Here is a 26,482-nt window from a genome sequence, read left to right on the forward strand (position 1 = left end):
TATATATATATATATATATATATATATATATATATATATATATATATATATATATATATATTAACTATATATAACGTTTAACTATATATATATATAGTTAAACGTGGGCGAGCCATGCTTCGGCACGAATGGGCCGGCTCGACCGGAGAAATACCACGTTCTCACATAAAACCGGCGTGAAACAGCGCTTGCGCTGTGTTTCGCCGAGTGAGTGAGTTTACCGGAGGCCCAATCCCCTACCCTATTCCCTTCCCTACCCTCCCCTATTCCCTTCCCATCCCTACCCTCCCCTATTACCCTATTCCCTCTTAAAAGGTCGGCAACGCATCTGCAGCTCTTCTGATGCTGCGAGTGTCCATGGGTGACGGAAGTTGCTTTCCATCAGGTGACCCGTTTGCTCGTTTGCCCCCTAATTTCATTAAAAAAAAAATGATATTTTAAAATCTGTAATAGTATAAAATTGGCTTGTAGCAATACACATAATGCGTATTACCCACTGCAAACTTAATGCACTACAACTACAGTCTTAAGGAGTGAGCACACTGAGTCGGGCCGTGCCGGGGCTCAGCATGCCAGGGCTCATCGCAAAATTCCGCCTCCATACAATTTGTATTGAAGCGGAATTCCGCTGCGCCCCGACACAGTATGCGTTACGCGCATCCGCTTCCATACAAATTGTATGGAGGCGGATTTTTGCGATGAGCCCCGGCACGGCCAGTCTTAGTGTGCTCACTCGTTTACACTGCACTGCACACACCGTATTTAACACTATTGCTCACAACTGATACTTAATAAAATAGCTTGGTAGTAGATTATCTTGCATAACAATAACAAAAAAAATTCTAACACTAAAAAATAATATTCTTATTTCTTACTAGACGTACCGCGCGGCTTCGCCCGCGTAAACAAGATATTTCACAGACAAATTAGTCTGCAAAAATTAATCGGTTAATATAATAGTTCCTGAGATTAGTGTGTTCAAACAAACAAACAGTTTGTCTGTTTGTTACAAACTCTTCCACTTTATAATTTTAGTATAGATATGCTAGCAGCTAGACGGTAGACCCCTTACTAATATGAAATATATATTGTATCATGTCACATGTGTAACCAATATTGTTAGATTCCGTGTTTATGTTTTGTCCTTACCTGAAACGTTACAAAAGTTGATTCACAGACAAGGACAAACACATGCAAAATGTCTCTTTGAAGAAGAGCTATAAATATACAGATTTACATTCTCATAAGGGGGCGTCCACAAATTACGTGAGGTGTTTTTTTAAATTTTCTGGCCCTCCTTCCCCCCCTGGTCAGATTTCGTGAGATTTTATTCAACCCCCTCCCCCACCCCCCAATCGCATGAGAAATGTTGGTTTCTTAGTTCCGTGTTGGATTGTTTGACAGTCAGTAGATGTAAGTATAACATCAAAGTATGAATTAAATTATTTTCTTTCGAACGAAAGTCAATATGTAATCTTAATTGTATTACGATTACGCTTACAATTAAATCTTAAACATACATACAATCTGGATGAAATTGACCAAAATATTATATTTTTTTGTAACAATGCGAAAAAAATACGTGAGATTTGCCAAGACCCACCCTTTCTCCAACGTAAGATGAGATGAGATTTGACTCGACCCCCTTCCCCTTTTAGGGCGCATTTTCATTAGTCGTTAACTCGTACGGTATACAGCATACGGGGAGTTTATGACAACTAATAGCGCATTTTTATTGGTCGTGGCATGCGTTTCAGAAATCTCCCGCACCCCGCATGCGGGCCCTATCGACCAGTGAAAATGCGCCATAAAACACCTCACGTAGTACATTGTGGACGCCCCATATGCTAGTTATAACAAGAATTTATCCATATCACATATTATAGTTACGAATTTAGAAAATATAAATATGTACTTATAAGTTATAATAATTATATTAGTCAGCTTGTCTAATAACCTAATGGTTACCTTACTATTTTATAGCTATAATTTTTAATGGAAAAATATTTTACACATTTTATAAGTTAAAACTTGGTTAAAACCACAGCATAGATCAAGATAGATACCGCATGTGTATGTACTTCGTGCCATATCGCGTTCCCAAGCGACGAGCAATGCTCATCTATAGAAAGTCTATTCTTTAGTCTGCTATCGGAATCGGATTAAAAAATGGCTAAATGCCTAAATGTGGCGTATTGAGCTATAGAAATTCAAATAGAAAAGTTGGCATACATTATAGACATGTTTCTTATCAACGGTATGTCACAGAGGTAGGAAAAAAGTGTCACACTTGTTTTCGTACAAATAACAAATGGAGCGACATGTGGTATATCTATCTTGATCTATATCTGTGGTTAAAACTAATGACAAGAAATAAGAAGTGGGCAATATTACAATAAGTAACTCAAGATTCAGTATTTTTTTGTTACTTAGTTGAACTGAACTCATTAAAAATGTTAATTTTTATAATACTTTTCAACAAAGTCACTAAGCACCTTATCGTTATTATTACTGTCTTTTAAAAATAAAGTAGGCAGCTCCATAAAATATGTACACAAATATATGCTTTGAAATAATTGCAAAAAAATTTAAGAAATAAAAATATTTTTAAATCTTTGGTAAATCTTTCACTCTATCAATACTTATATTAAATTCAGAAAGGTTTAAAATAAAATGCAATTTAGTTGAGATGCCAATAATAAATAACTATCACAGGACAATGTTCTGAATGTAAGTCATATGTAGGCTAATTACCTGTTAGTGTTCATTATTGTTAGTCTAAATATCAATAGCATGTTTCATCAATCAGTGTGAAGAATGAGAGAGATAACATGATACTTGACCAATTGTTTACTTCAACAGGTTTAGTAATCTATTAATCCTCTAATACCAATAAAGACATTTATGGCGCATGTGACCGTTGGAGGTTTACAGTCTCTGTCATATTCAGACTTCTTCGATATGCCAGACAAACACAAGCAAACCTTGCATAATAATTTGCTGTGCACATTGTTTTATCAGTAACCGGCAAAATAACAAAAAATCTACAAAATAATATGACCATCAATTTGTACATCATGCAAAATCCTCGTTCCACAGATTATGGTGCAAACCGTCTCACGGGGAAAATATTCTCTTCTACGACTATGACTCCACAGAGCAGGTCATATCCGGTACGATTAAACCGAAACACAAATAGTATAAAGAATAACGGAAACAGTAGAGAAATGAGAAAGTTCTTCATCAGTGATCTGAACAATGCTAGATGGAAGCTCAAAGGCCTTCCCGGGTACAGTAGGACAGTCTGCTTGGCTCGGCCCTCAACGGGGATGACTGCTGTGGCTGTCACCACTCTCAAGCCCAGGAGGTTCTTGCCCGGAGTAGCTCCTCCAGCTCGTCCTACGTTACTGCTTAAACAGAATGCCTGTAACAGAAGACATTGTCAATTTTTTTTAATTTATTACGGAAATCGGTGTCAAAGGCATTGTTCTTTTACAAAAAATATACTTGACCTGTAAATCTTTGCAAGACTGGACTTTTAAATAAGAAAACAAATCAACTTGTTTAACATAGCTAACTCATACCTCATAAATACACACAAGTATCCTGTATATAACTTCCAAAAACAGAATCTCTGAAGTAAGCTCCATGGCATATTTATAATCATCATAGCCCTCACTCAACTTGTAGAAGTCAAATTTGTCCAAGTCGCTGAAAAAAATTCCAGAAATTTAATTGAATGTATAATTAACAAATTAAACCAACTTTTAATTATTCATGTTCTTTTAACTAAATTGAAATTACTTTATTACTACCAGTTTTCATTTGTCTTTGAATACTAATGACCAAAGACCAAAATCAATTGTAAAATGAAACATTACAACACAACCAACTTACATAATTTCAAAAACATCTACAGCCACAAATGTGACAACAAGTTTCAGGATAAACAGCAGCAGGAAGTCAATAAACTCTGCTACCAGCCTCTTGTACAGGGGCGGTATTATGTACTCATATCCTCCATGCCTAGAAATTACTGGAGAAAAATTGAAAAGATGATTATTAGAATGAATTGTAATGATAAATCACCTGTATAATGATTATTATTATACCACTCGTACCTTCTGCAGCAGTGAGGTTTTCTTCCGCTTGTTGGTTGTCGGCAGGAGGCCGTGGGGGAACGGGTATTTGAAACGGAAACTGCTGGCCGCCCTGCAACTGGTAGTTGTTGTTGATCAGGGGTGGATTAGTCGAATTGGTCTGCAGTCCCTGTATAGACATCATGTAATACGGAAAACATGTCGAAAGATTCTGATACACTTGCGCCTGCTGAATCCAGAGCCTGAGGGCTTGGAAATACGCATCGCGCTCAGATGTAGGTTCACTGCGTTGTGGCGTTTCTTCTCTTTCCGTATTTAATAGTCTCTCGTTGGCCGACATGGTTATTTTTCTAGAAATCTACATGAAATTACGAAATCTCCAATAAACGTATCGTTGTAGGTACACAGTACACGTCAGTATTCAGTTTTGTTTAATTTTTTTTTTTGCTTCAATTTTCAAAGTTCAATTTTTGAATTTTGTTTACCTGACAGTGACAATGACATCAGACAGTCATTTTTTTGTGGCTATTTTTTTAATGGGTTGTTTTCCTTTTAGAATTAGGCATTTTCATTTAAAATTTTTTATTTTATTTTTACACAATCTAAACTAGATGGCGTAAGGATAGACACTTCTAGATTTTCTATTGGTTCCTCACCGATCTGAAATTATCTGCAGGTTGGCATCACTGACTTGATTACATAATATGGGTGATTACATAATATGGGTTGTGTTTACCAAAAAATATCAGTGTACTGTTAGGTGTGACATAAATCAAAATATCTTAAACCTAGTTTTCGTTAGCATAATATTAACATAAAACTGTATGAATTTACACATTGCTATATATTACTATGTTTGTTTGCTTCGTCCCTCTAGTTTAAATTTCACGAAGAGCATACTCCTAAGCATTGATTGGCCTAAACGATTAGGCCAGTATACTGGTAACAGTTTAGGAACACGCTAACATAATTTATTACTTGTCAAACTGAAAACTGACAACTGAAAGAGTTTTAGCGGATATGTCACTTTGAAACTTCTTCTACTTTTTATTGGTTGGTGTGGTTTTTATATTATTTTTTCCCAAATTGTGTTATTTGGGTTCTTGATGTTCATTATTGGTAAAATATTAGCCATTCGTTATCTTTCACAAGTGCAGGTAAGATGTTGTCAAAACCAAAATGTATAGTTCCTGTGACATTTGGTGTGAATATCGGTAAATAGGGCTATTTCTTCCGCGAGTTTTAGCTAAAACATCGTTATAATAACTTTATTATCCTATTCACAATGAATAGGATAATAAAGTTTATACGTGGGAGAGCCATGCTTCGGCACGAATGGGCTGGCTCGACCGGAGAAATACCACGTTCTCACAGGAAACCGGCGTAAAACAGCGCTTACGCTGTGTTTCGCCGAGTGAGTGAGTTTACCGGAGGCCCAATCCCCTACCCTATTCCCTTCCCTACCCTCCCCTATTCCCTTCCCTTCCCATCCCTACCCTCCCCTATTACCCTATTCCCTCTTAAAAGGCCGGCAACGCACCTGCAGCTCTTCTGATGCTGCGAGTGTCCATGGGCGACGGAAGTTGCTTTCCATCAGGTGACCCGTTTGCTCGTTTGCCCCCTTATTCCATTAAAAAAAAATATATATTATTGAGTCTTTTTCAAATAGGCTACTTGACCTATATTCAATTTCATTGATCAAATGCATATTTTTAGTAAAACTTGGCCTAGGAAACCGTATAATTTCACCCTTATCATCAAATAAAAGCTTATGATTGATAAATAAAGTCGATTTGAAAATTTGATTTTATGAAATTATGATTTGTACTGACGAAAACGCTTTTGCGGTACTTGCGATTTGGATGTGACGTCATCAGACTCGTAATTTAATATCTTTTATTTATCGCGCTCTTTGAAGTAAGTTTATTTATACATAAATAGTAAGAATAAGCCTAGAAAGATTTGTAAAATATATTTTGTTTAATAATTGAAATAAAACATCAGTTTTATATATTATCTCCATTTAATGTAGACGGGACGGAATGAAATGGCCAAACTTTTCTCCAAAAGTTTTCAACATTACAAATGATTTCTAATTTCTTATTTAATTATTTTATAATTTTTGGGCACTTTTAGACTCGTACATTTAGCACATTAAAAAAAATTCAATGAAGAATGTATAAAATACAAAAAATATGACGTCACACTATGGCGGACAGTGTTGTGGACAGTGTTTTCGGCGCCATTTAAAAGGCATATTTTTCAATCAAGATTTTTATGGGTTTCTACTGTTTAAAATATTAAAATATTAGTTTTTGTTGGTGAAAATGGATGATTAAGAAGCGATTAGCATGAAGAAAAAAAAAGTCAAGTAGCCTATTGAAACGTATCAAGTTTTACATGAGTTTTACATTCTTTTGCCAAGTTTTGTAGCAATGGGGATTGTCCATTTTTTTTTTAATTTGGCTCATTACAAAAACATTTCGAGGAATAAGGTCAGTGATCGTTTTTCTGTATATAAACGAAAAAAATACCCATTAGTTACTTATATTATTTTTGAACAAATATATTTCCTTTGTTTGACCTTCAATGGCGTTAAATTAGCAATAAATTCGACCAACATTACGTTTCAAACTTTTGGTAAGCTTCTCGTATCAGCTTTCACTTATTGAGAACTTGCATTTGACGAATCAGCCATTTTAAATAAGATTGAAAGGAAATTTAAAACATACTGCAGAACCGGTCGTGTATATAACAATTTTGTAATAAATATATTAAAATAAAGTGGTTTGGGGATTTGCGTCACCAGTATAGGTAACAATTCCAGTATGTATGTGAAGAAAAAGGTAACTCACGTTGAATAGTTTTATTCCACATACACATGTATATAGTTCCAACACAGAAGGCACAAAGAAAGTTCACGAAGACGATATAATATAGTTAATAGCGCACAGCACAAAGAAACAGCGGAAAGAGAAAATACATAGAAAATAGAAAGTCTATAGCGCAAAAGTAAGCAGTTAGCGATACGGTTAGCGGCACACGTAATGTGCGTGGCGCGGGGAGCGATTCCGACTAGACTACTGGCCGGCTCGAGTTGTACGCTCTGCGCGTACGCAAACAAAGGAACCGGTCCTGCTGTAGGGTGTGACGCGTATCGATAAATGCATGTCGATATGATGTATCGATGCATTGTATCGACATACGTGTTTGTGTATATGTAATGCTATACGTGTAAATATAATATTTATTATTATTAACTATTTATAAGTTTTAAGTTAGTTTTTATTATATTATTTATTATTTATAATAAAGGTTTGCGCTAATTATTTGTGTAGTAGGTGAGTAGCCTACACCACCCCCCTCCAGAGACCGTCATGGGCGATAAAAATCTGGAAATTTAACTCGACGTCCAGAACGAGTAAAATATTTTTTCTGGACATCTGGTAAATGCTCAAGTGTTGTATGGTCAGACAGTATGAAGGCCGGTTTTATGCGGTCTATAGATACTGTGACCTCTTTGCCTTTGAGCAGTATTTTAAATATTTTGTCGTCCCTCGACAACACTTTATGGGGTCCTGAATAAGCAGGTTGGAGAGAGCCACGTGCTGCGTCTTCACGAAGGAAGACATGGTCAGCGGTAGCAAGCTCCTTATAAATAAATACTTTAGGGCTTGAATGTCGGGAAGCAGCTGTGGGTTGTAACCTTCTAGCAATTTGCTTAAGGCGGGCCGAAAACTCAGACGTATCGGTAGTACCACCGTCTGCAGGGTCAAAAAATTCGCCTGGCAACCTTAAAGGCTCTCCATATACTAGCTCTGCAGAGGAGCACTGGAGATCCTCTTTAAAGGCAGTTCGTATGCCAAGAAGGACCCATGGCAAGGACTCGGTCCACCTGTCGTTGGCATGGCAAACTATGGCAGCCTTAAGCTGCCGGTGGAACCTTTCCACCATGCCATTACATGCGGGATGGTAAGCTGTCGTCCGCCTGTGGTCAAAGCCAGTGGCTTTCGAAAGGCACTGAAATAAGGCCGACTCAAATTGTCGACCACGGTCGGTTGTGATTTGAGTGGGGCAACCAAAACGTGCGATCCACGTAGACAAGAGCGCTTGGGCAACTGTCTCCGCAGTCATATCATGGATAGGTACCGCTTCCGGCCACCGAGTGAATCGATCGACGGCGGTAAGACAGTAGCGATACCCCTGCGATAGTGGCAAGGGACCCACAAGGTCTATATGGATCTGGTGGAATCGCACTCTTGGCAAGGTGTATGTACCTAGCGGCGCAGTCACGTGGCGACTGACCTTAGCTTTTTGGCAAGCCATGCATGCACGAGCCCATTGTCTGCAGTCCCGACGAATGCCTGGCCATACAAAGCGCTCTGCGACTAATTTGGCAGATGCACTGACACCGGGATGGCTTAACGAATGCAGGCTATCAAAAACCTGCCTTCGATAAAATTTCGGCACAAAAGGCCTGGAGGTCGTTGTACTAACGTCACAGTACAGGGGTAGACGACTACCAGGCACCACAAGCTTCTCCAATCGCAGGGATGTGCCGTCTGCTAGAAGCTGTTGCAATTCAGGGTCTGCAGCTTGACTTTGGGCTATGTCTTCGAGGCTCACCGGCGTACCCAGTTCCTCAATCCGCGACAACGTATCGGCAACCACGTTATCCTTGCCAGATATGTGTCGGATATCAGAGGTGAACTGGGCAATAAAGTCAAGGTGTCTATACTGCCTAGGCGAACAGTTCTTTTTCCGTTCATGGAAAGCGAAACTGATCGGCTTATGGTCAGTATAGATGACGAAGTGCCGGGCCTCAAGCATATGCCTAAAGTATTTAATGGCCTCATAAATTGCAAGCAGCTCCCGGTCATATGGCGAATACTTCACCTGCGACGGGCTAAGCTTGCGGGAAAAGAAAGCCAGTGGTTGCCATGCACCGTTTTTAAACTGTTGCAAAACGGCGCCGATCGCTTTGTCGGATGCATCGGTGACTAAAGCAAGAGTAGCAGTACAGTCAGGGTGGGCAAGCAACGCTGCGTCTGCTAGGCTGCGCTTACACGCGTTGAAGGCTTCAAGGGCTTCGCCTGTCAGGTTGACGGGTTGGGAGCCTTTGATAGGGCCTTTAAGAAGCGCATGTAATGGAGCCTGGACCTCAGCTGCTCGAGGAAGAAATCTCCTATAAAAATTTAGCATACCGAGAAATGCCTTGAGCTGACGCACTGTTGAAGGAACAGGAAATTGGTTGATCGCCTGCACCTTGCTGTCCAAAGGCTTGGAACCGGCTGCCGAGATAGAATAACCTAAAAAAGTTACCTCAGGCACACCGAAGATGCACTTCTCCGTATTTATTAGCATGCCGTACTCCCTGAGCCTGTTGAAAAGTTGGCGGAGATGCTTCTCGTGCTGCTCCTCATCCTGGGAATAGACTAAGATATCGTCTAGATATACAAAAACGAAGTCTAGGTCCCGGGTAACCTCATCCATGAACCTTTGGAAGGTTTGGCCCGCATTCCGAAGTCCGAAGGTCATAAATGGGAACTCGAAGAGTCCAAAAGGAGTTATGATTGCGGTCTTCGGAATATCTGCAGCACTGACAGGTATCTGATTGTACGCCTTCAACAAATCCAGGGTGCTAAACACTTTGCAGCCAACAAGATCATGGGCAAAGTCGTGAATGTGTTTAATCGGATACCTGTCAGGCACAGTGCGGGCGTTCAACATGCGGTAGTCACCGCAGGGACGCCAACCGTTGTCCTTCTTGGGTGCTAGATGGAGAGGCGAAGCCCAGGGGCTCTGTGAAGGGCGAGCCGTTCCATTGGCAATCATGGCCTGGAACTCTTTCTGAGCTATCTTTAACTTGTCGGGTGCTAGACGACGTGGGGTACAGGAAACTGGAGGGCCTAGTGTCGTGCGAATGTGGTGAACAGTGTTATGAGTTACTGTGCGGTGTATACCGGTTGGACGGGTGAGCTCGGGAAATTCCTTAAGGATTTTGTGGTAACGAGTCTCACCTGTCAATATTTTAACAGAGGCTATGTCGGAATCCTTTACAATTTTAGCGTTACAAGATATAGAAGTGTTACAATCAAGCAATCTTTTGTTGCGGCAATCTACAATAAGATTATAATAATTTAAAAAATCTACGCCTATAATAGGCTTTGTAACATCAGCTACAACAAAACGCCAAGGAAACACTCTACGAAGGCTAAAATCTAAATTAAGGTGAACATAACCATAAGTACTTATACTAGAACCGTTCGCAGCACACAAATTATAGTCCGTTTTCGTACGACGATCACGCAGCAAGGACCGGGGGAAGACACAGAGGTCGCTACCAGTGTCGACCAGGAATTGCATCTTCGACTCGCAATCCGTCACGAACAGGCGACCAGTTGAGTTAGGGCAGTCAGCAGTCGCCATTATCGACCGCCCTTTGCGTTTCCCGCCATGTAGTCGCAGGGCTTCACGCATCTGCTGGCTTTCTCCGCATATTTGGCATGATACCAACAGAGCGGGAACTTGCGATAGTTGGAGTCGGATCGTCTTAACCTGGATGTTGATCCTCTTCGAGCAGGTCCCGATGATCTGGAACGTGGTCGGCTTCTTCTACCCGTCGAGAGTCGCTGAACCTGTCGTCTCAGCTCGGCTACTTCCCTGGCTAACGCGTCCAGTGCAGATCCAGGAACAGCTTGGCTGGTGGACGCCACAGCTGGCATGGGAGTGGCCAGTTCATGAACGCGATCGGCCAAATCCGCGAGGTCCTCGATGGAAGACGAAGATGGTTGACCAGCGAGCACTGTCTGGATACCGTGGGAGAGTCGGCTTGTCCAGATGGTCTTCAATAAATCCTGAGAGACGTCGGCACCGGCGAGGCTCTTGAGGTGACGCAGGAATTGCGAGGGCTTACGGTCTCCAAGCTCCTCGTGCATCAAAAGCTGCTTGATCTGCTTTTCCCTCGATGCCGACAGCCGTTTGATCAGCTCCCGTTTCAAGGTGTCATATTTATTTGCTGAAGGTGGGCTGATGATTATGTCCTTAATTTCTCTGGACTGCTCCACGTCCAGGTGGCCAATGACGTAATTAAATTTTGTCAGGTCATTTGTGATACCTGAGATGGCAAATTGTCCCTCCACCTGCGCAAACCATATCTCTGGTTCTTCCGGCCAGAATGGGGGAACACGTACACCGACTTTAAAAACATCGACATTGGGTATCGACTGTGTCCCCTCACTAGCAGCATCGTTCGACCGCGTGGCAGATTTTGTAGGCATGGCGCTAGCGTCGTGAAATTCCTTGTCCATATTCTAGGCGTGGTCACCAGTTTGGGGATTTGCGTCACCAGTATAGGTAACAATTCCAGTATGTATGTGAAGAAAAAGGTAACTCACGTTGAATAGTTTTATTCCACATACACATGTATATAGTTCCAACACAGAAGGCACAAAGAAAGTTCACGAAGACGATATAATATAGTTAATAGCGCACAGCACAAAGAAACAGCGGAAAGAGAAAATACATAGAAAATAGAAAGTCTATAGCGCAAAAGTAAGCAGTTAGCGATACGGTTAGCGGCACACGTAATGTGCGTGGCGCGGGGAGCGATTCCGACTAGACTACTGGCCGGCTCGAGTTGTACGCTCTGCGCGTACGCAAACAAAGGAACCGGTCCTGCTGTAGGGTGTGACGCGTATCGATAAATGCATGTCGATATGATGTATCGATGCATTGTATCGACATACGTGTTTGTGTATATGTAATGCTATACGTGTAAATATAATATTTATTATTATTAACTATTTATAAGTTTTAAGTTAGTTTTTATTATATTATTTATTATTTATAATAAAGGTTTGCGCTAATTATTTGTGTAGTAGGTGAGTAGCCTACAGTGGAATAAGTGCAAGAAAAGTGTATAATTATTTAATTGAAGATGAATTTCCACCAAGAAGTGACAGTACATTCAATATCATATACTGCAGAGGTCAATAATTATTGGCCGCCGATGATGACGTCAGAGCGAAACTTTAAAAATTTATTGAGAAAAAACTAGCCAATGAATTTCAAAATTATTTAATTTATATTCTTAAAATTCCCTATTTTAACAAAAAAAATATAAAAGTATGTATGTGATTTTTTTTGGACAATGCCCATTCAATAATGGGTTTCCCTGGTATTACCGATTGTTGTCTACCCATTACGCCATCTAGTTACTAAAATGGATATTGGTTGACAATTAAATTTAAAAAATAGGAAAATGCCTCATTGTATTATACATGCAGCCTTATAACACTTTTACGTTACGGTAAGGTAATTTAAGTATTAACGTTACTATTCGGTTACTTTTATGTTACTAAAACTTTTTAGTGATAAAATTTTGGCTTTACCCTCGTATAGCCTACATCAAGAAAGTGAAGAAATTAAAAAGTGGCAACAACTACGATGTTGCCACTTTTTAATTTCTTCACTTTCTTGACAGACTATAGCTTGTGGGATAGCGAGCGTGTAATGTGTCGAGCTAGCGGACGGTCGTGCTCCACGTAACACACGCTGCAAATATTAATTAATTAATATTTCGCGAATTTTAATGCATTGCCGCTGCATGTGACCATGGCGCTCGTGGCCAACGAGTAGCTGGCGTTTATCCAGTACGCCATCGACACCATGGATGAGGTCAGCATCATGCAGATCTGCAAGTCTTCCTTCACCAGCGAGGAGATTTGCCAAGGGAAGCAGCTGCTGTATGAGACGCTCGGCCAGAGCGCGAACATGCCGTCGCGACGAAGAGACGGAACCGAAAGGAGCGTGCAGGACATCATCTCCCTGTTGAAGCAGACGGATCCGGATGAGGTACCGGCTTTTGTGGCTAAATAGCTGCATAAGCTGCCGCCCGTCACGCTGGACCACGTCGACGTCGTCAGCCTACTGAAGGACATCAGGTTCCTGAAGGAAGAGCTGGCCGGAGTTCGGGGTAGATTGCAGGCGTCGGAATCTATCATCAGTGACCTTCGTAGTGAATTATCACAATTGAAAAGTAATAATTCATTATGTGGGTCACCTGACGCTGCATACGTAACCCGAAGCCGAGGTGCACAAGCGATCACGTTTAGCCCGTCAGCATATTTATCGGACGGGTCAACGAACACCGCCGCTGCCACCCCCGCCCGCGTTCCCCTCCCGGTTGCGCCGACGCTGAGGCGACTCAGCAAAACTACGCGACTGTTGCTGGTCGCCCCGCACCTTCCCCGCGGGCGAACAAAAATGGGGAGAATGAGAGCCGTAAGGCTTCGGAGAACCGTAAGTCCACGGAGAGCCGTAAGTCTACGGATAGCCGCAAGGCTACGAAGAGCCGCAAAGAGAGAGAGATGAGTAGGGCTTCATACTGGTGGAGAGGAGGAAGAAGAAGCCCACTGCCCGCAACCATCGCGGCACCGCGCCCTATGTACCTGAGCTGCTTCTGTGGAGCGAGGTCCCCGCGACGCCACTGTACATATCTCGCCTGCACTGGTCCATGGAGGTCGAGGACGTCGTCAACTACATCAGTAAGAAGACATCCAAGACTAGGTCAACTTCAGTTCCTTTGTGGTGAGAGTACCGACGCATCTTCTGTCGACCTTTGAAGTGGAGGAATTCTGGCCGACTGATGTGGTCTACCGAAGGTTCCGCGGAAGACTCCGGAATGAAGCGCGCGTCACGTCGCCGATAACTCGTCATAAAGTGTAGTTATAATAATAATAATAATAATAATAATTTATTTCAGATTATTCATCCATAGGTGTTAGTAACAATTTATTCTTAACCTATTGTTAGTAAAATTACATATCTTTAACTACATATTAACAACAGTGAATCGTAATCCACCTATGTAGAAGACGAGAGTCCCATCTGTCGGTGAAAATTATTGGTATTGGTATTGGTATATAGGTTATTAAGTGTATATAATTTTTATGTATGTTAGTCATCTATACTCTATACTAATAATTAATAATATAAAGCGGAAGAGTTTGTTAGTTTGTTTGTTTGTTTGTTTGAACGCGCTAATCTCAGGAACTACTGGTCTGATTTGAAAAATTCTGTAAGTGTTAGATAGCCCATTTATCGAGGAAGGCTATAGGCTATATTTTATCACGCTAATACTAATAGGAGCGAAGTAATAGAGGAAAGTGTGGAAAAAACGGGGGAAAATTATTTGAAAGGGCTTATTTGAAAGCGCTAATCTCAGGAACTACGGGTCCAATTTGAAAAATTCTTTCAGTGTTAGATAGCCTATTTATCGAGAAAGGCTATAGGCTATATTTTATCATGCTAAGACTAATAGGAGCGAAGAAATAGAAGAAAATGTGGAAAAAAACGTGGGAAATTATTTGAAAGGGCTTATCTCACGAACTACTGGAACAATTTTTTGGCACAGATAAGAAGTAGACCACGTGAAGGATCATAGGCTATTTTTTGTGGACTAATTTGTCTGTGAAATATCTAATTTACGCGGGTGAAGCTGCGCGGAACGTTATATTTCGCGTGGTCACGACATCACGCGTAAACGGCAGGACCCATTTCGCTGAAATTTGGTATTAAGATACTTAGAGGCCCGAAAAATAACATATCATACATTTTGTCCCGGAAAAATGTACGGTTACTGCACTATATACTTTTATGATTTGCGCGTAAACTATTCAATCTATTTTGATGGAATTTGGTATGGAGATACTTTAAGTCTCAGGAAAGGACAAGGAATACTAATTTTGTCCCGGAAAATGTACGGTTCCCGCACAATAAACTTTTATGATTATCGCCTAAACTATTCAATCTATTTTGATGAATTTTGGTATGGCAATACTTTCAGTCTCGGGAAAGGACAAGGGATACTTTTTATCCCAGAAAATATACGGTTCTCGCACCATAAACTTTTATGATTCTCGCCTAAACTATTTAATCTATTTTGATGAAATTTGGCATGGAGATTGGAGATACTCATTTGAATCTGGGACAAGGAATGTTTTTTGTCCCGGAAGAATGTGCGGTTCCCACACAATATACTTTTTTGATTTCCGCGTAAACGACTCAATCGATATACGGGAACAACTATAAACTAAAGTCCACGCGGTCGAAGTCGCGGGCAACAGCTAGAGGTATATATTGTATGGGCCTATGTAGCCTGTTATAAATAAATAAATAAAAAAAAAAATAGCGCCCTAAGGCCTACAAATTAAAGGCTCTTGAATTATTAAATTAACGCCTACTTGACACCTACAATAAATTTAAATCAAATTATATAATTTGAAGGCTCAGGATTTTCTATATTTAACAATAGAATGGTTTAACTTTTTTGGCCTTTAAACATCCTTTGCCTCAAATAACATGATTTTTCAGTATGGCAACACAAAATGAAAACGTCATTTTGCTTGACATCCGTCTCGGTTCACCGGATGCGTGCGCAATAATCGCTGGATTTTTGTTAAGAATTGTGTGGTTTTGCTGTGGACATTGTTTTGCATATAGATTTATTCCATCGAGTGGGACTTTTTGTTATGAACGTATTTCTCGGGACGAACGTGAAGCATGTGTATCAATAAACATAAGTTGTATGTGTTAAAATTTTAATTTACCGCTAGATACGAGACGGTTGTAGCCAGATCAATCGGCTTAGTAGTATTTCGACAAGTGCTATGCTAATGTGATGTTCCCGGTTGATGGTTAACAGTTTCTCGGATAGAGCACAGCCCTCGGGAATCAACTGGACGAACTAGCTGTGAGTATTTATTATTGCATGCTAACTGCGTATTTGCGGAGAATTGATAATATTTCAGAGCTAGGAATTCATAGGAACGGCAACGCTGGAGCGTGCTTTTCGTGTAATTCAGAATGTTTTGTGTGGCGATAATATAGCATAAGCGATCACAGATCTCGTTTGGAATTTATCACGTGATATATGCGAGCAGCCTTGAAATTCGCAACTAGTTTGCCAATGTTTACAATAAGATCCTGGGTATGTGTTTACATTAACATCTTCTTGTACAAAATTGTAGGTTAACAGTTAAGTTTCTCTGGTTTTCAATATACTGTTATGTATAGAACATGTAAATACTGCTTTAATAATCACATGACACATGAAATCAATGATATCAGCTTATCAGACACAGCAGTCTGCTCAACCTTTGTTCTGTGACCTCTTACCTAACAATTCAATTCAGTTTCTTTACTTGTACAATGTGTGCTTTTTTTTTAACATGGGGAAATGCTTTACGCATCCCCGGCAAATTGGGGATATCGGCCGGGGTATGTGGGACTCCTGTAGTCTACCCACTAAAACCCCATTCTGCTCCACTCATCGCTTAAGGCAGAGTTGTGGGTAAAATAGAACCTACTGCAACTGTGCAATGTGTGCCAGTAAAGATGTTGTACAGTTGACAACTAATTTACATTCCATTCCTCATTCATGTAATCTCTTTCTTTTTTTTGCAAATTAAAACTAAGCTTGTGAATATCACCAATCATTGAAAAAATGTTAAAGAAAATTTCTGTGTATGAGGAAGCAGAATTCCTTAGTCAATAGATAAAAAAATGGCTTGGATATTATAATAATAATTTAAGTTCCTATAAATATCTTCTGTATTGGGTTATCCTGTAATAGTAGATAAGTTTGTTTAATAAATAATAAAAAAAAAAAAAATTATGTTCTCAATTCTAATGATTGATGCAGACTACAACACTTATTATTTACAAATGTTCTATATAATTTTTCCTACCAATCTACACAGTATACAGCACTATACGGAAATATTTGTAAAGTCTCCTAAACTGGACTGAACTGATAAATTTTCTAATTGGTGAAAGGCATAATTAATTAATAAGTGTAGTAGGATTTCTTTAGCACTAAGTCTTTGGCAATATCTAGTATGTAGTTTTTAATAAAAAGAATTAAAAATATAAATATTCATGTATTCAGGTTCTAGATGTGTAGTGCTTAAAGACTTCAAGGTGAATGTGATCATATTATGATTGCAAAGGAATTTGAAATAAATAAACATTAGGTATTACTGTATAATATGATAAGTTCCAGTGCATATCGCTGGTAGTTATATAACACAATAATTATTATGATGTATAAAAAACATGGGTAGCTATGATTATGTAACAAGAAAACGCATAAAAATTTCATGTTTGAAATATTTATTTTTCTGTTTAATATCACCTGGTGCCCGGTTTCTGTGGTTTTGACAGTAGTTTATCTATTCAACAGCCTTGTTAATTGGTCAATGTTTTGATGTTAGCCAATCAAAACCACTAGTTAATAAATAAATATCTGGTCAACAAACCTCAGTTACCACGCCCTAGTATAGATGAAATCAGTGTCTACTGATTTCTTTATTATTCTTATTGTTTAGAAAGAATTCTATCTAGTCTCTTAATGACAAGAACCTTTTAGTTCTATAACATCATGTTTCGAAGCATCTTCATTCAGTTTATTTTGTCATTGAAACATTGTACTTAGTTTGATATGCAGAAAATGGTAAAAAATATAGCTCACACGTAACTTACCAATATCCTGTATAATTTACTGTTACTTTTCATTCTGTAGCATTTTAATCCACAGCGATGTTATAAACTGTGTGTTCCAATTCCAAATGATTTGGTTTATAGCACGAATAATAAAGGCATGTAAATGCAATGTTGTTGGTAAGGAACTAAAAGCAAAATAGCTCCCTACTATGCCACTTGTCTCCCCTTAAATATTAATAGCTCCCCACACCAATTTTAATTTACGACCAGGGCTAGGTACACAGTTTATAGTACACAATATAGTAGATACACAGAAATAGCTTTACATGAGAGGAGTCTCTCTTTTGTTTTGTATGTAATCGATTCGACCAGCGAAAGATCAGGCGCAAGCTTTTTCCACGCCATTCACGACGCGCGGATCGTATTGCTTAACACACAGTCAGATAATATAAGTCTGCATTGGCCTAATCATGATATAAATGTTGCTAAAATATGGAAATCAAACCCACGACATGAGTCGAGAGCCCTGAATCTCTGAACTCTAAATCACTAGACCATAGACATTATCACTGCTATAATGTTCACAATTGGTATGCCAGTTTGTCGCCGACTGCACGATGTACATGGTTGAATAGCATTATGCATACAAAACGTATGTTATGGTATTGAAGGTGGCGCCCGGCGCGGCCAATTAATATACAGCGGCCGCCACGCCCCGTCGCGGCTTCGCGGGCACAGCTATGTTAAGGTGGCTTTCCGATCTTTGCCGCAAGTGACCGCGACTGACAAAAATTCAAATAAAATGCCACTTTATGACCTATGCTATAGCTTTCATTTTGCTCTGCGCTGTGGCAAAGCAGCGGCGGCATGGGTCGCTGGACCAATGTCGGAAAATGAAACCAAGACAGCCTAGGCCCTAGATCATATTAAAGTAGCATATTGTTGGAATTTTCGCCAAATCCCTTGCGCCAAAAATCGTAAAGCCACCTTTACAAACTTCACAGGACTCCGTTCAGTTTTCATTACCTTTTTTACGTCTGGAAATGCGTAAAGACGCATCTCCGGCGGATTACCTACACCGCATAGAGTTAGTACTGCATGGCAGAAATGGTTATGACTTATGTGACTCAAATATGCCAATCCATACAAAAAGGAAAGTATATAAAATGGCGGTAAGACCTGCAATGCTTTTATATGCTTTAGAATATTGGACGGTCAAGGAAACACAATAATATACAAAAGCTCCACACCACAGAAATGAAAATGTTACGACGGTCTGGAGGAGTAACTAAACTTGACAAAATTAGAAATGAATATATCCGGGGAAGCTTCAAGATAACTCCAGTGTCCGAAAAACTGACCAAGAGACGCTTAAGATGGTATGACCACATTATGCGCAGAGACGACAACTATATTGTCAAAAAGACGTTGAGTCTCCTACAAGCTAAGAGAGAGCCTAGAGGCAGACCCCCAGCCTTAGTAACATAGTGGACCAGTATGGCCAAGCACTAGCTGTAAATAAATTGCCTAAATCGACAACCCAAGATAGGATTTCTTGGCGCAAATGTACTAGGAGAGCCGACCCTACGTAAAGTGGGAATAAGGCATGAGCTAAGAAGAAGAAGATAATTAAAAACTACTCAATATGTCAAAATCTCGACATTATCTCGACAAAACTCTATAAAAATGTGTTATTTCGATGATAGATCTACGCGAGAAAAAATGTTTTTCATGCTAGGGTCAATAAAGATGAAGAGACAAACCATCAAAAATCGAGAAAAAATGTAGAGTGAGATATCTCGTTGGCGTATGCTAGGCAGGCTGGTCCTTTGTGTAGACTCAGCGGTTGTGAGGCGAGCTTGCACTTGTAGTCTTGTAGTTACGAGTACACTTGTTAGCTTACCAACTCAAACAACGATAGAGGAGCTGGTACCAAGTATTATAAATTATAATATTATGTGGATTGTGCGTACTAGCGTTGTGTTTGGTTCCAAGTTCCAACCCTTTTTGCGATAAAATATATTTAACTGATTTTAATCCGCACTGGATTCAAATGTATTAATTTGATTGAGTTGCTTTTACAGTTTATAATTTTTTCGGAAAAGTGGTATTTCCTCTTAAAAGGCCGGCAACGCACCTGCACTGCAGCTCTTCTGATGTTGCGATTGTCCATGGGCGACGGTAGTTGCTTTTTCATGAGGTGACCTGTTTGCTCGTACGTTTGTGGTATACCTACTGTATAATTATAATATTGTTAAACTCACAATTATTCTATAATATATATACTTTAAATAATTTTGATTAGATCTCTATTATTTCATGTTACTGTCTTCGTCTTATGCGTTGGAAAAGCCACATCACAGACAGACACATGGGTTAGTGTAAGCGTAATGTAAACATTTTTATTAATGAGGACCATAGAGTTTTCACCGTAAATAACAAGCGGTTTTATGCGTCAGATTTTCCAATCACGTATGCAAATAGCTAACAAGCTTTGCGTTTATCAAAATATTCACCCCATGCAAATGTAAAACATGATGATGCTAATAAAACAACATAATAATATTCAGTTTAGCATCGTAAATCATCGTCTGCAATCTGCATCCTGTTTTACTCGTTTTAGGTTTTCTTTTCATCCTTTTCCTTTAAAACTTTCTAAGTCTCTACTCTCTAGTATCAGAATAGGATATGGATCAAGACTGGCGTTCGCTGCGTTGAGCGTGTGCCCGGCGCGGCTGCCCGTCGCGGGCGCCCGCGCCGTGCGCTCGCCAAAGTAATCGTGCGACGGCTGACCTGCTCAACGCAGCGCTGCTCAATGTGATGACACGAAACAAGCACGCCTCGCCGGGCGCACGCCATAGTAATCGTGCGACGGCTGACCCGCTCAACGCAGCGCTGCTCTATGGGATGACATGAAACAAGCACGCCTAGCGGGTGGCCGCGCCGTGCGCTCGCCATAGTAATCGTGCGACGGCTGACCTGCTCAACGCAGCGCTGCTCAATGTGATGACACGAAACAAGCACGCCTCGCCGGGCGCACGCCATAGTAATCGTGCGACGGCTGACCCGCTCAACGCAGCGCTGCTCTATGGGATGACATGAAACAAGCACGCCCCGCGGGTGGCCGCCCTTAGGGTGAAGCCAAACGAGCGTAATTTTGTGAATCGTGATTCGTGAGTCGCAGAATTTCTGCCTCGTAAATATATTTTCATACAAATCGTGACTCACAAAATTACGCTCGTGTAAATCAAACAGGACTTTTGTATGAAATTGAATGCAGCTGAATTTGTGCCAGCCGAAATTCTGCGACTCACAACTCATAAATTACGCTCGTTTGGCTTCACCCGTAATCCGCGTAAGTTATTATTACTTACGCGGATCATAATATTGTTACGTGCTAGGGTTCGAAGGATTTGGAGGGAAAGACCTGCTGACTCTCTTGAAGACTTTATTCACTAAGTCTAGGTCACACAAGCACACACTAGGTCACAACACTTAGCACTAAGTCCAAACACTAATCACTATTTCCAATCACTAAGCACTATCACTGTCCTAGGTCGTAGCCAAGTCGAAGTTTTCACTGGTTCACTCACTATTAATCACTTGTTGTCACTCCGAAATCGCCTTGATGATCGCTCGAACCGAACTGAACTGCCGGGCCGTCTACCTGCGGCTTTTTATATGGCGAGACGAACTCCAGAATGTTCCCGATACACGTAAACAAGTAAACAAGTGTGGGAACTTTCTAGGAGGCTCGAGCATGTACCACAATAAACATAAACAACTAAACACGTAAACAAGTAAACAAAATAAACCGGTAAACACGTAAACAAATGTTGGACTTTTCTAGAAAATCCGAGTATGTACTTGCGCACCTTATGCCATCTAGTATTGAGTAGGGGATTTATGTTGTCGGTGTTCCCTGGATAAGTTTCGCTGGTTTGACGCTAAATGGCACTATATGTCCGTGACAATATGTAAATCAATTTTTAAAATCTCAACATCAACTAGAATCAGAATGGTTGACCGTTTGAAGGTACCATTCTGATACTTCAACGAAGCTTGTTGGTATTTAAACTCGATTTGGTTCATCTTGTACGTCTATTTTTTTTTAAGAGCCCGTACTCTCTTTTCTACTGCTCTCTTAACACTCACGCCCGTCTTTCATATGCCGGGTGAAAAAGGACGATCGCCAAGTTAGCGGGCAGTTATAGGTTTTCTGGTTTTTAAAGGGTTTTTATATGAAACTGGTAAAAAGTAATTCCAACATTGTATATACGACTTTCTCAACAGTACATTGTATTTTTTTCATACCGTTAAGACATCAATACAATCCATAAACAGGTGATATTCTAAACCTTTTACAGCAAAAATCACAAAACTGTCGCGGGTTTCAGTTGGATTATTTAAAGATACTTAAAAAAAATAAAAAATCTAGCTGCAACATTAGATTATAATTGAAATTGATGAATGAATTGACATGTTGTGCATTAAAACTTATAGAAAATACTGTATTTTAACTGTTAAATCACGTCTGTAAAATGAGCGAAATCGGCAAAATTTCGTATACGGACTCTTAAGCCTTTAGCATATTGTTTTATTAATGTAATAAGAAACATTCTCCGAGATAATCTTCAGATATTATGAGTATGCAAAATATAAGTATGCAAAACGTCGTGTTAGTCAAGGAGTAAAGGCGTAACAAAACAGGCAGGATTTGCATAACGCGCAATATCCAGGCCGCGCGCGCCGGCGCCTCTGCGTCGGTAGAGTGCATTTGAGCGTGGGCTACAAGTGCTAGGAGCAAGCGAGGGGCAGGGCCCTAATGACCACTTGGACGTATACTTCCAGCTAGGGTTGCCATCAAAACTTATAACAAACTAACCTGTTTATGACCAGTTTGTGAGTTTTTTCATCTAAGGAGTTTATTCAACAGCCTTGTTGATTGTTTTATATTTTGATTTTTGACGTAAGCCAATCAAAAGCGCTACGTGAATAGAAAAACTTTACTCAAATCAAAAAAACTCATAACAGTTTTGCCGGTAATTCGTTTTATGCTAAGTACTCACATACGGTTTTGCTCCATAGTTTTACTGCGAATCGAAGGAAATGACATATTTGACATATTTATTTGACATTTTCCATCGATCCGGCTCGAAGCGAGCCTTGGAGCTGTCAGTTTTGCGGTCCACACGGTGGTTATTGCTCGATTTGGAGTAAAACTATCGAGCAAAACCGTATGTGAGTACTTAGCTTAAAAGGCACCCTTCTTTTTATGCTTTTGCATCTAAATCCTCAGTGAATATTAGGTTTAACAGCGTGGCGTGCGTACAAATTATCTGTCTGTTTAGATGTAAAATCTTTTAAAATCAACTATACACTCAAATTATAGACTCAAAACTCCATAAAGCAATTAGATACCCTTGAATTGTGGCCGCACAAGCAATCAAATAGCTTGACTATGTCCGACTTTAATCAAACGCCTGGCAACCCTAGTTCTAGTATTTTACCTTAGCTTCTATGGGAGTCCTTACGTGCTCAGCATAAAGGCTTCAGTACATTCTACATTCCTCTATTGAGCCTTAACAGTCAATATACAACTGTTTCAAGTGCAAAAATGCGTGACTTTCACAGATTTGTCGCGTTAAGTAGCTTCATTTCATTCAACGAACATTAAGTTTTTCTTTAATTTGCGATGGCTTTGTAGTTTGTTGTGACCAAAAGCTACATTTTGATCCAATTACCTCGCAATTGGAGTAAAACCAGACATTTTTGTGTCTCCTAGCAGCCATTAAAAAGGCACATATCTCTTGAGATTTCACCAAACACCAATGTAAAATTATGTAACCCAAGTGGTTAGGTTTGAAAATTTAAAAAGACTGCCAAGGGACACTTAGGGCCTGTTTCACCACTTCCTGATAAGGTGCCGGATAGGCTATCCACAACTTATTTGACAGATGCTCCATGCTCTATCTGTCAAGTTAAGATGTGGATGGCCTATCCGGCGTTAAGTTGTGGATAGCCTATCCCACCCTTAGCGTTATGTTTAAGTACCTAGTTGGTAAACATTAGCTACAAACATAATATTTTAATTTTTAAGAATTATTGTTGGCCGCGCGCGCTGTGCCTAGAATATTCTAGACAACGCTCAGCTCGACTTGATAGCATAGCTAGTTTAGCTAAGTTCACTCGCAATATCGCGGAACTCGATAGATCGCAGAAAGGGTATCGCGTCTAAGTGGCAAGGACGACCACATAAATTGGAGCAGAGGTCGGCGCTCCCCCTGTTATTTGTGGCGTTCCGGCCTTATGGAACTTGTGAGTTGTACCACTAATAAGCCACCTGGTGTAATAAATATCTAGAACTGTTAAATGTAGGTATATGGTCAGCCGCTATATCGCTAGACAAGTTAAGCATTACTATACTGTACTCGGCGAAACATGGCGGCAGCGGTCATTGACTCCCTGTCAAAAACATGTCAATCGCGGCTTATAATAGAAAATGACAAGTTTTTTGACAGGGAGTCAATAACCACTCCGCCATGTTGCGCCAAAATTCGTTTATCGCACGGAAGCCGGGAGGCGTACATTTGTCCGATGTTAAAAGTATTCTATATATATATATATATATATATATATATATACTTTCCCGGCAGTTCAGCGGTTTGAACATGAAGAGGTAACAGAACCGTGGAATTCACTGGTATACGATAACGCAGCGTCGTAAATATGATGTCATCAAATCAGCTCTACAGATATTTTGACCAAAGAATTCTATTTAATTTCTGGTTCGTGAAGGGCCGATTAGCAACTTGCAGTCGTTTGGTGGGCTTTATTGCATTCTAGTTCGTGACATTTATGAATATTTACACATTAATAGAAAGTTGACCTGGTGCTGCAGCATCACCTGGTAATACCCAACTCCTCACCAACTTAGAGCAATGATTTCGTGTTTGGGCTCATTTTAATTGCGACAACTAGTAAGACGTAGATAACCAGAATTTTTGCATGCTGCTGCTGCAGCACCTGGATTCTATAGGAGCCGAGCTCCATATTATGAACCCAAAGTGGAGGTTTCATATTTGGACTCATATTGACGGCCTCATCCAAAAGGACACTCCTAGATGGTATTCATTGGGATATATTATGATCCTATTGATAGGAATTATTCTGCAGTCTGCACTATAAGTTATAACCAACACAAGTTTAAAAAGCATGAAATAAAATAAAACTAAGAAATTTAATAAAAACCCCCGCCAAACAACTTTAAAAAGTAATGAAATAATATATTCAGTCAGTAACTTTAAGCTTAAATAATTTCTAACTGTAAAGTGATATTTTAGTCTATAATAATTGTTGTGAAGGTGTGTCGGGGGACCGCTAAACATGTAGATGTTTAATTTCACATAACATTATAGTTTAGGGTCAGTTCACAGCGAACCGAATCAGACAATCATTGACATGGCGATACAAAATGCAAAAGACACTGTTGACAAGACGACAAGCGGTCCCCCGACACACCGTGACTTTGTAGACAATTATGGACTAAAATATCACTTTACACTTAGGAATTATTTAAACTTAAAGTCAGTAAAATATATTATTTCATTACTTTTTAAAGTTGTTTGGCGGGGGTTTTTTCAAATTTCTTAATTTAATTTTATTAACACTATCACATTAAATGGTAAACGTAGTAAAACAGCGAATTACGTGTTTGATCCTTGAAAATACATTCCTTTGGTTCCCACTTCCAACTACGACAAACAAATTCTGGGACGAATAATGAACATCAATACATATTCCGCGGTTACATTGAATCCGTTGGAAAAACTATGATACTGTAACTCATTGACATCCATATTACTATCACATTAAGGTTCAAAATACCTCATGTCCAGTGCAGGTCAGTTCCACGAAGATCAGTATCTACTGACTCATTGCCGGGTTATCTGATCGGCCGACGGTGATTCAGCCCCGAGAACGGCGATTTTGACGACGTCACCGTTTCCTGGTACTCAGCAGGTATAGTTATTGAAGGCATTAAAAGATAATTAAAAAAATATCTTTATTCGAACATAATAAAATAGAGCAATATAATAAAGCAAAATATAGAAAATAGAAATTTTGGAATTGGCAGCCTAAGTCCTCACTCAATAATTAGTTACATAGTGTTGATCCAACTTCTGATCTTGCACTTTGTGGGTATTTTATGTTTAAAAAGGAAAGTCTCATTTATCATCAAAAGCAATTACAAATGAAATTCAGGAAACAGTCTCAAAATTTGTCATTCGAAAACAAAACTTGGAGACAAATCTATAATTATTAAAAGCACCCAAGGGGTATCGCCGTTGAATACAAATTAATTTAGATTAAAGAAGCATTGAGTATATCGGTAAACCCCGAATTTAATTAAAGTGTTCCTGCCACCGGCGATAATTTCAATCGCAAAAATAAAATTTAGCGATCTAATAAATATTTTGTACTATTTTATGATGACCCATAAAATTCGTCACTTAACATTTTCCTCCTAATAAACCTTCCCTGGACTTTCACGAATATTTCACGACTAGAACTAGCCAAATCAGTTCAGCTGTTCTCGAATTTTAGCGAGATAAACAAAATTTAGAATTAATTTATCTAATATTGAAGGTTAAGTAAATACAACAACTATTGGAATTTGCCGAAATTGAAACCGATGATTGAACTTTCCTCTTTGGGACCGGACGTGTTCCCGTTTCCCGACATCAGAGGGAGTTTGTTTTTGTTGCCGTTTGGTGTTATAATCCACGATAAATTCGCAATGTTAATTCAGAAGATATATATATATATATATATATATATATATATATATATATATATATATATATATATATATA

At 39.5% G+C, this 26,482-nt stretch overlaps 3 protein-coding genes across 4 annotated transcripts in view; 1 reads left to right on the forward strand and 2 right to left on the reverse strand.

Annotated features, from left to right (window-relative positions):
* Positions 1 to 3,003: 3,003 nt before the first annotated feature.
* Positions 3,004 to 4,542, reverse strand: LOC121730558 (protein FAM8A1). Its single transcript, XM_042119661.1, has 4 exons — positions 4,122 to 4,542; positions 3,898 to 4,036; positions 3,585 to 3,711; positions 3,004 to 3,424 (listed from the first exon to the last, which is right to left on the reverse strand). The coding sequence occupies exons 1-4, from the start codon at positions 4,438 to 4,440 to the stop codon at positions 3,101 to 3,103; spliced, it is 909 nt and encodes a 302-aa protein (XP_041975595.1). The 5' UTR covers positions 4,441 to 4,542; the 3' UTR covers positions 3,004 to 3,100.
* A 5,986-nt stretch (positions 4,543 to 10,528) lies between these two features.
* Positions 10,529 to 11,410, reverse strand: LOC121730727. Its single transcript, XM_042119867.1, has one exon. It carries the CDS (start codon positions 11,408 to 11,410, stop codon positions 10,529 to 10,531), a length of 882 nt encoding a protein of 293 aa, XP_041975801.1.
* Positions 11,411 to 15,509: 4,099 nt separating this feature from the next.
* Positions 15,510 to 26,482, forward strand: part of LOC121730555 (arrestin red cell) — a 79,336-nt gene continuing 68,363 nt past the window's right edge. For both annotated transcript variants that reach the window (XM_042119653.1, XM_042119652.1), the window contains exon 1: positions 15,510 to 15,855. The gene's annotated coding sequence lies outside the window, so the exon portion shown is untranslated. The remainder of the gene's footprint in view (positions 15,856 to 26,482) is intronic.

Source organism: Aricia agestis, chromosome 9 (assembly GCF_905147365.1).
Source record: "Aricia agestis chromosome 9, ilAriAges1.1, whole genome shotgun sequence".
NCBI lineage: Eukaryota > Metazoa > Arthropoda > Insecta > Lepidoptera > Lycaenidae > Aricia > Aricia agestis.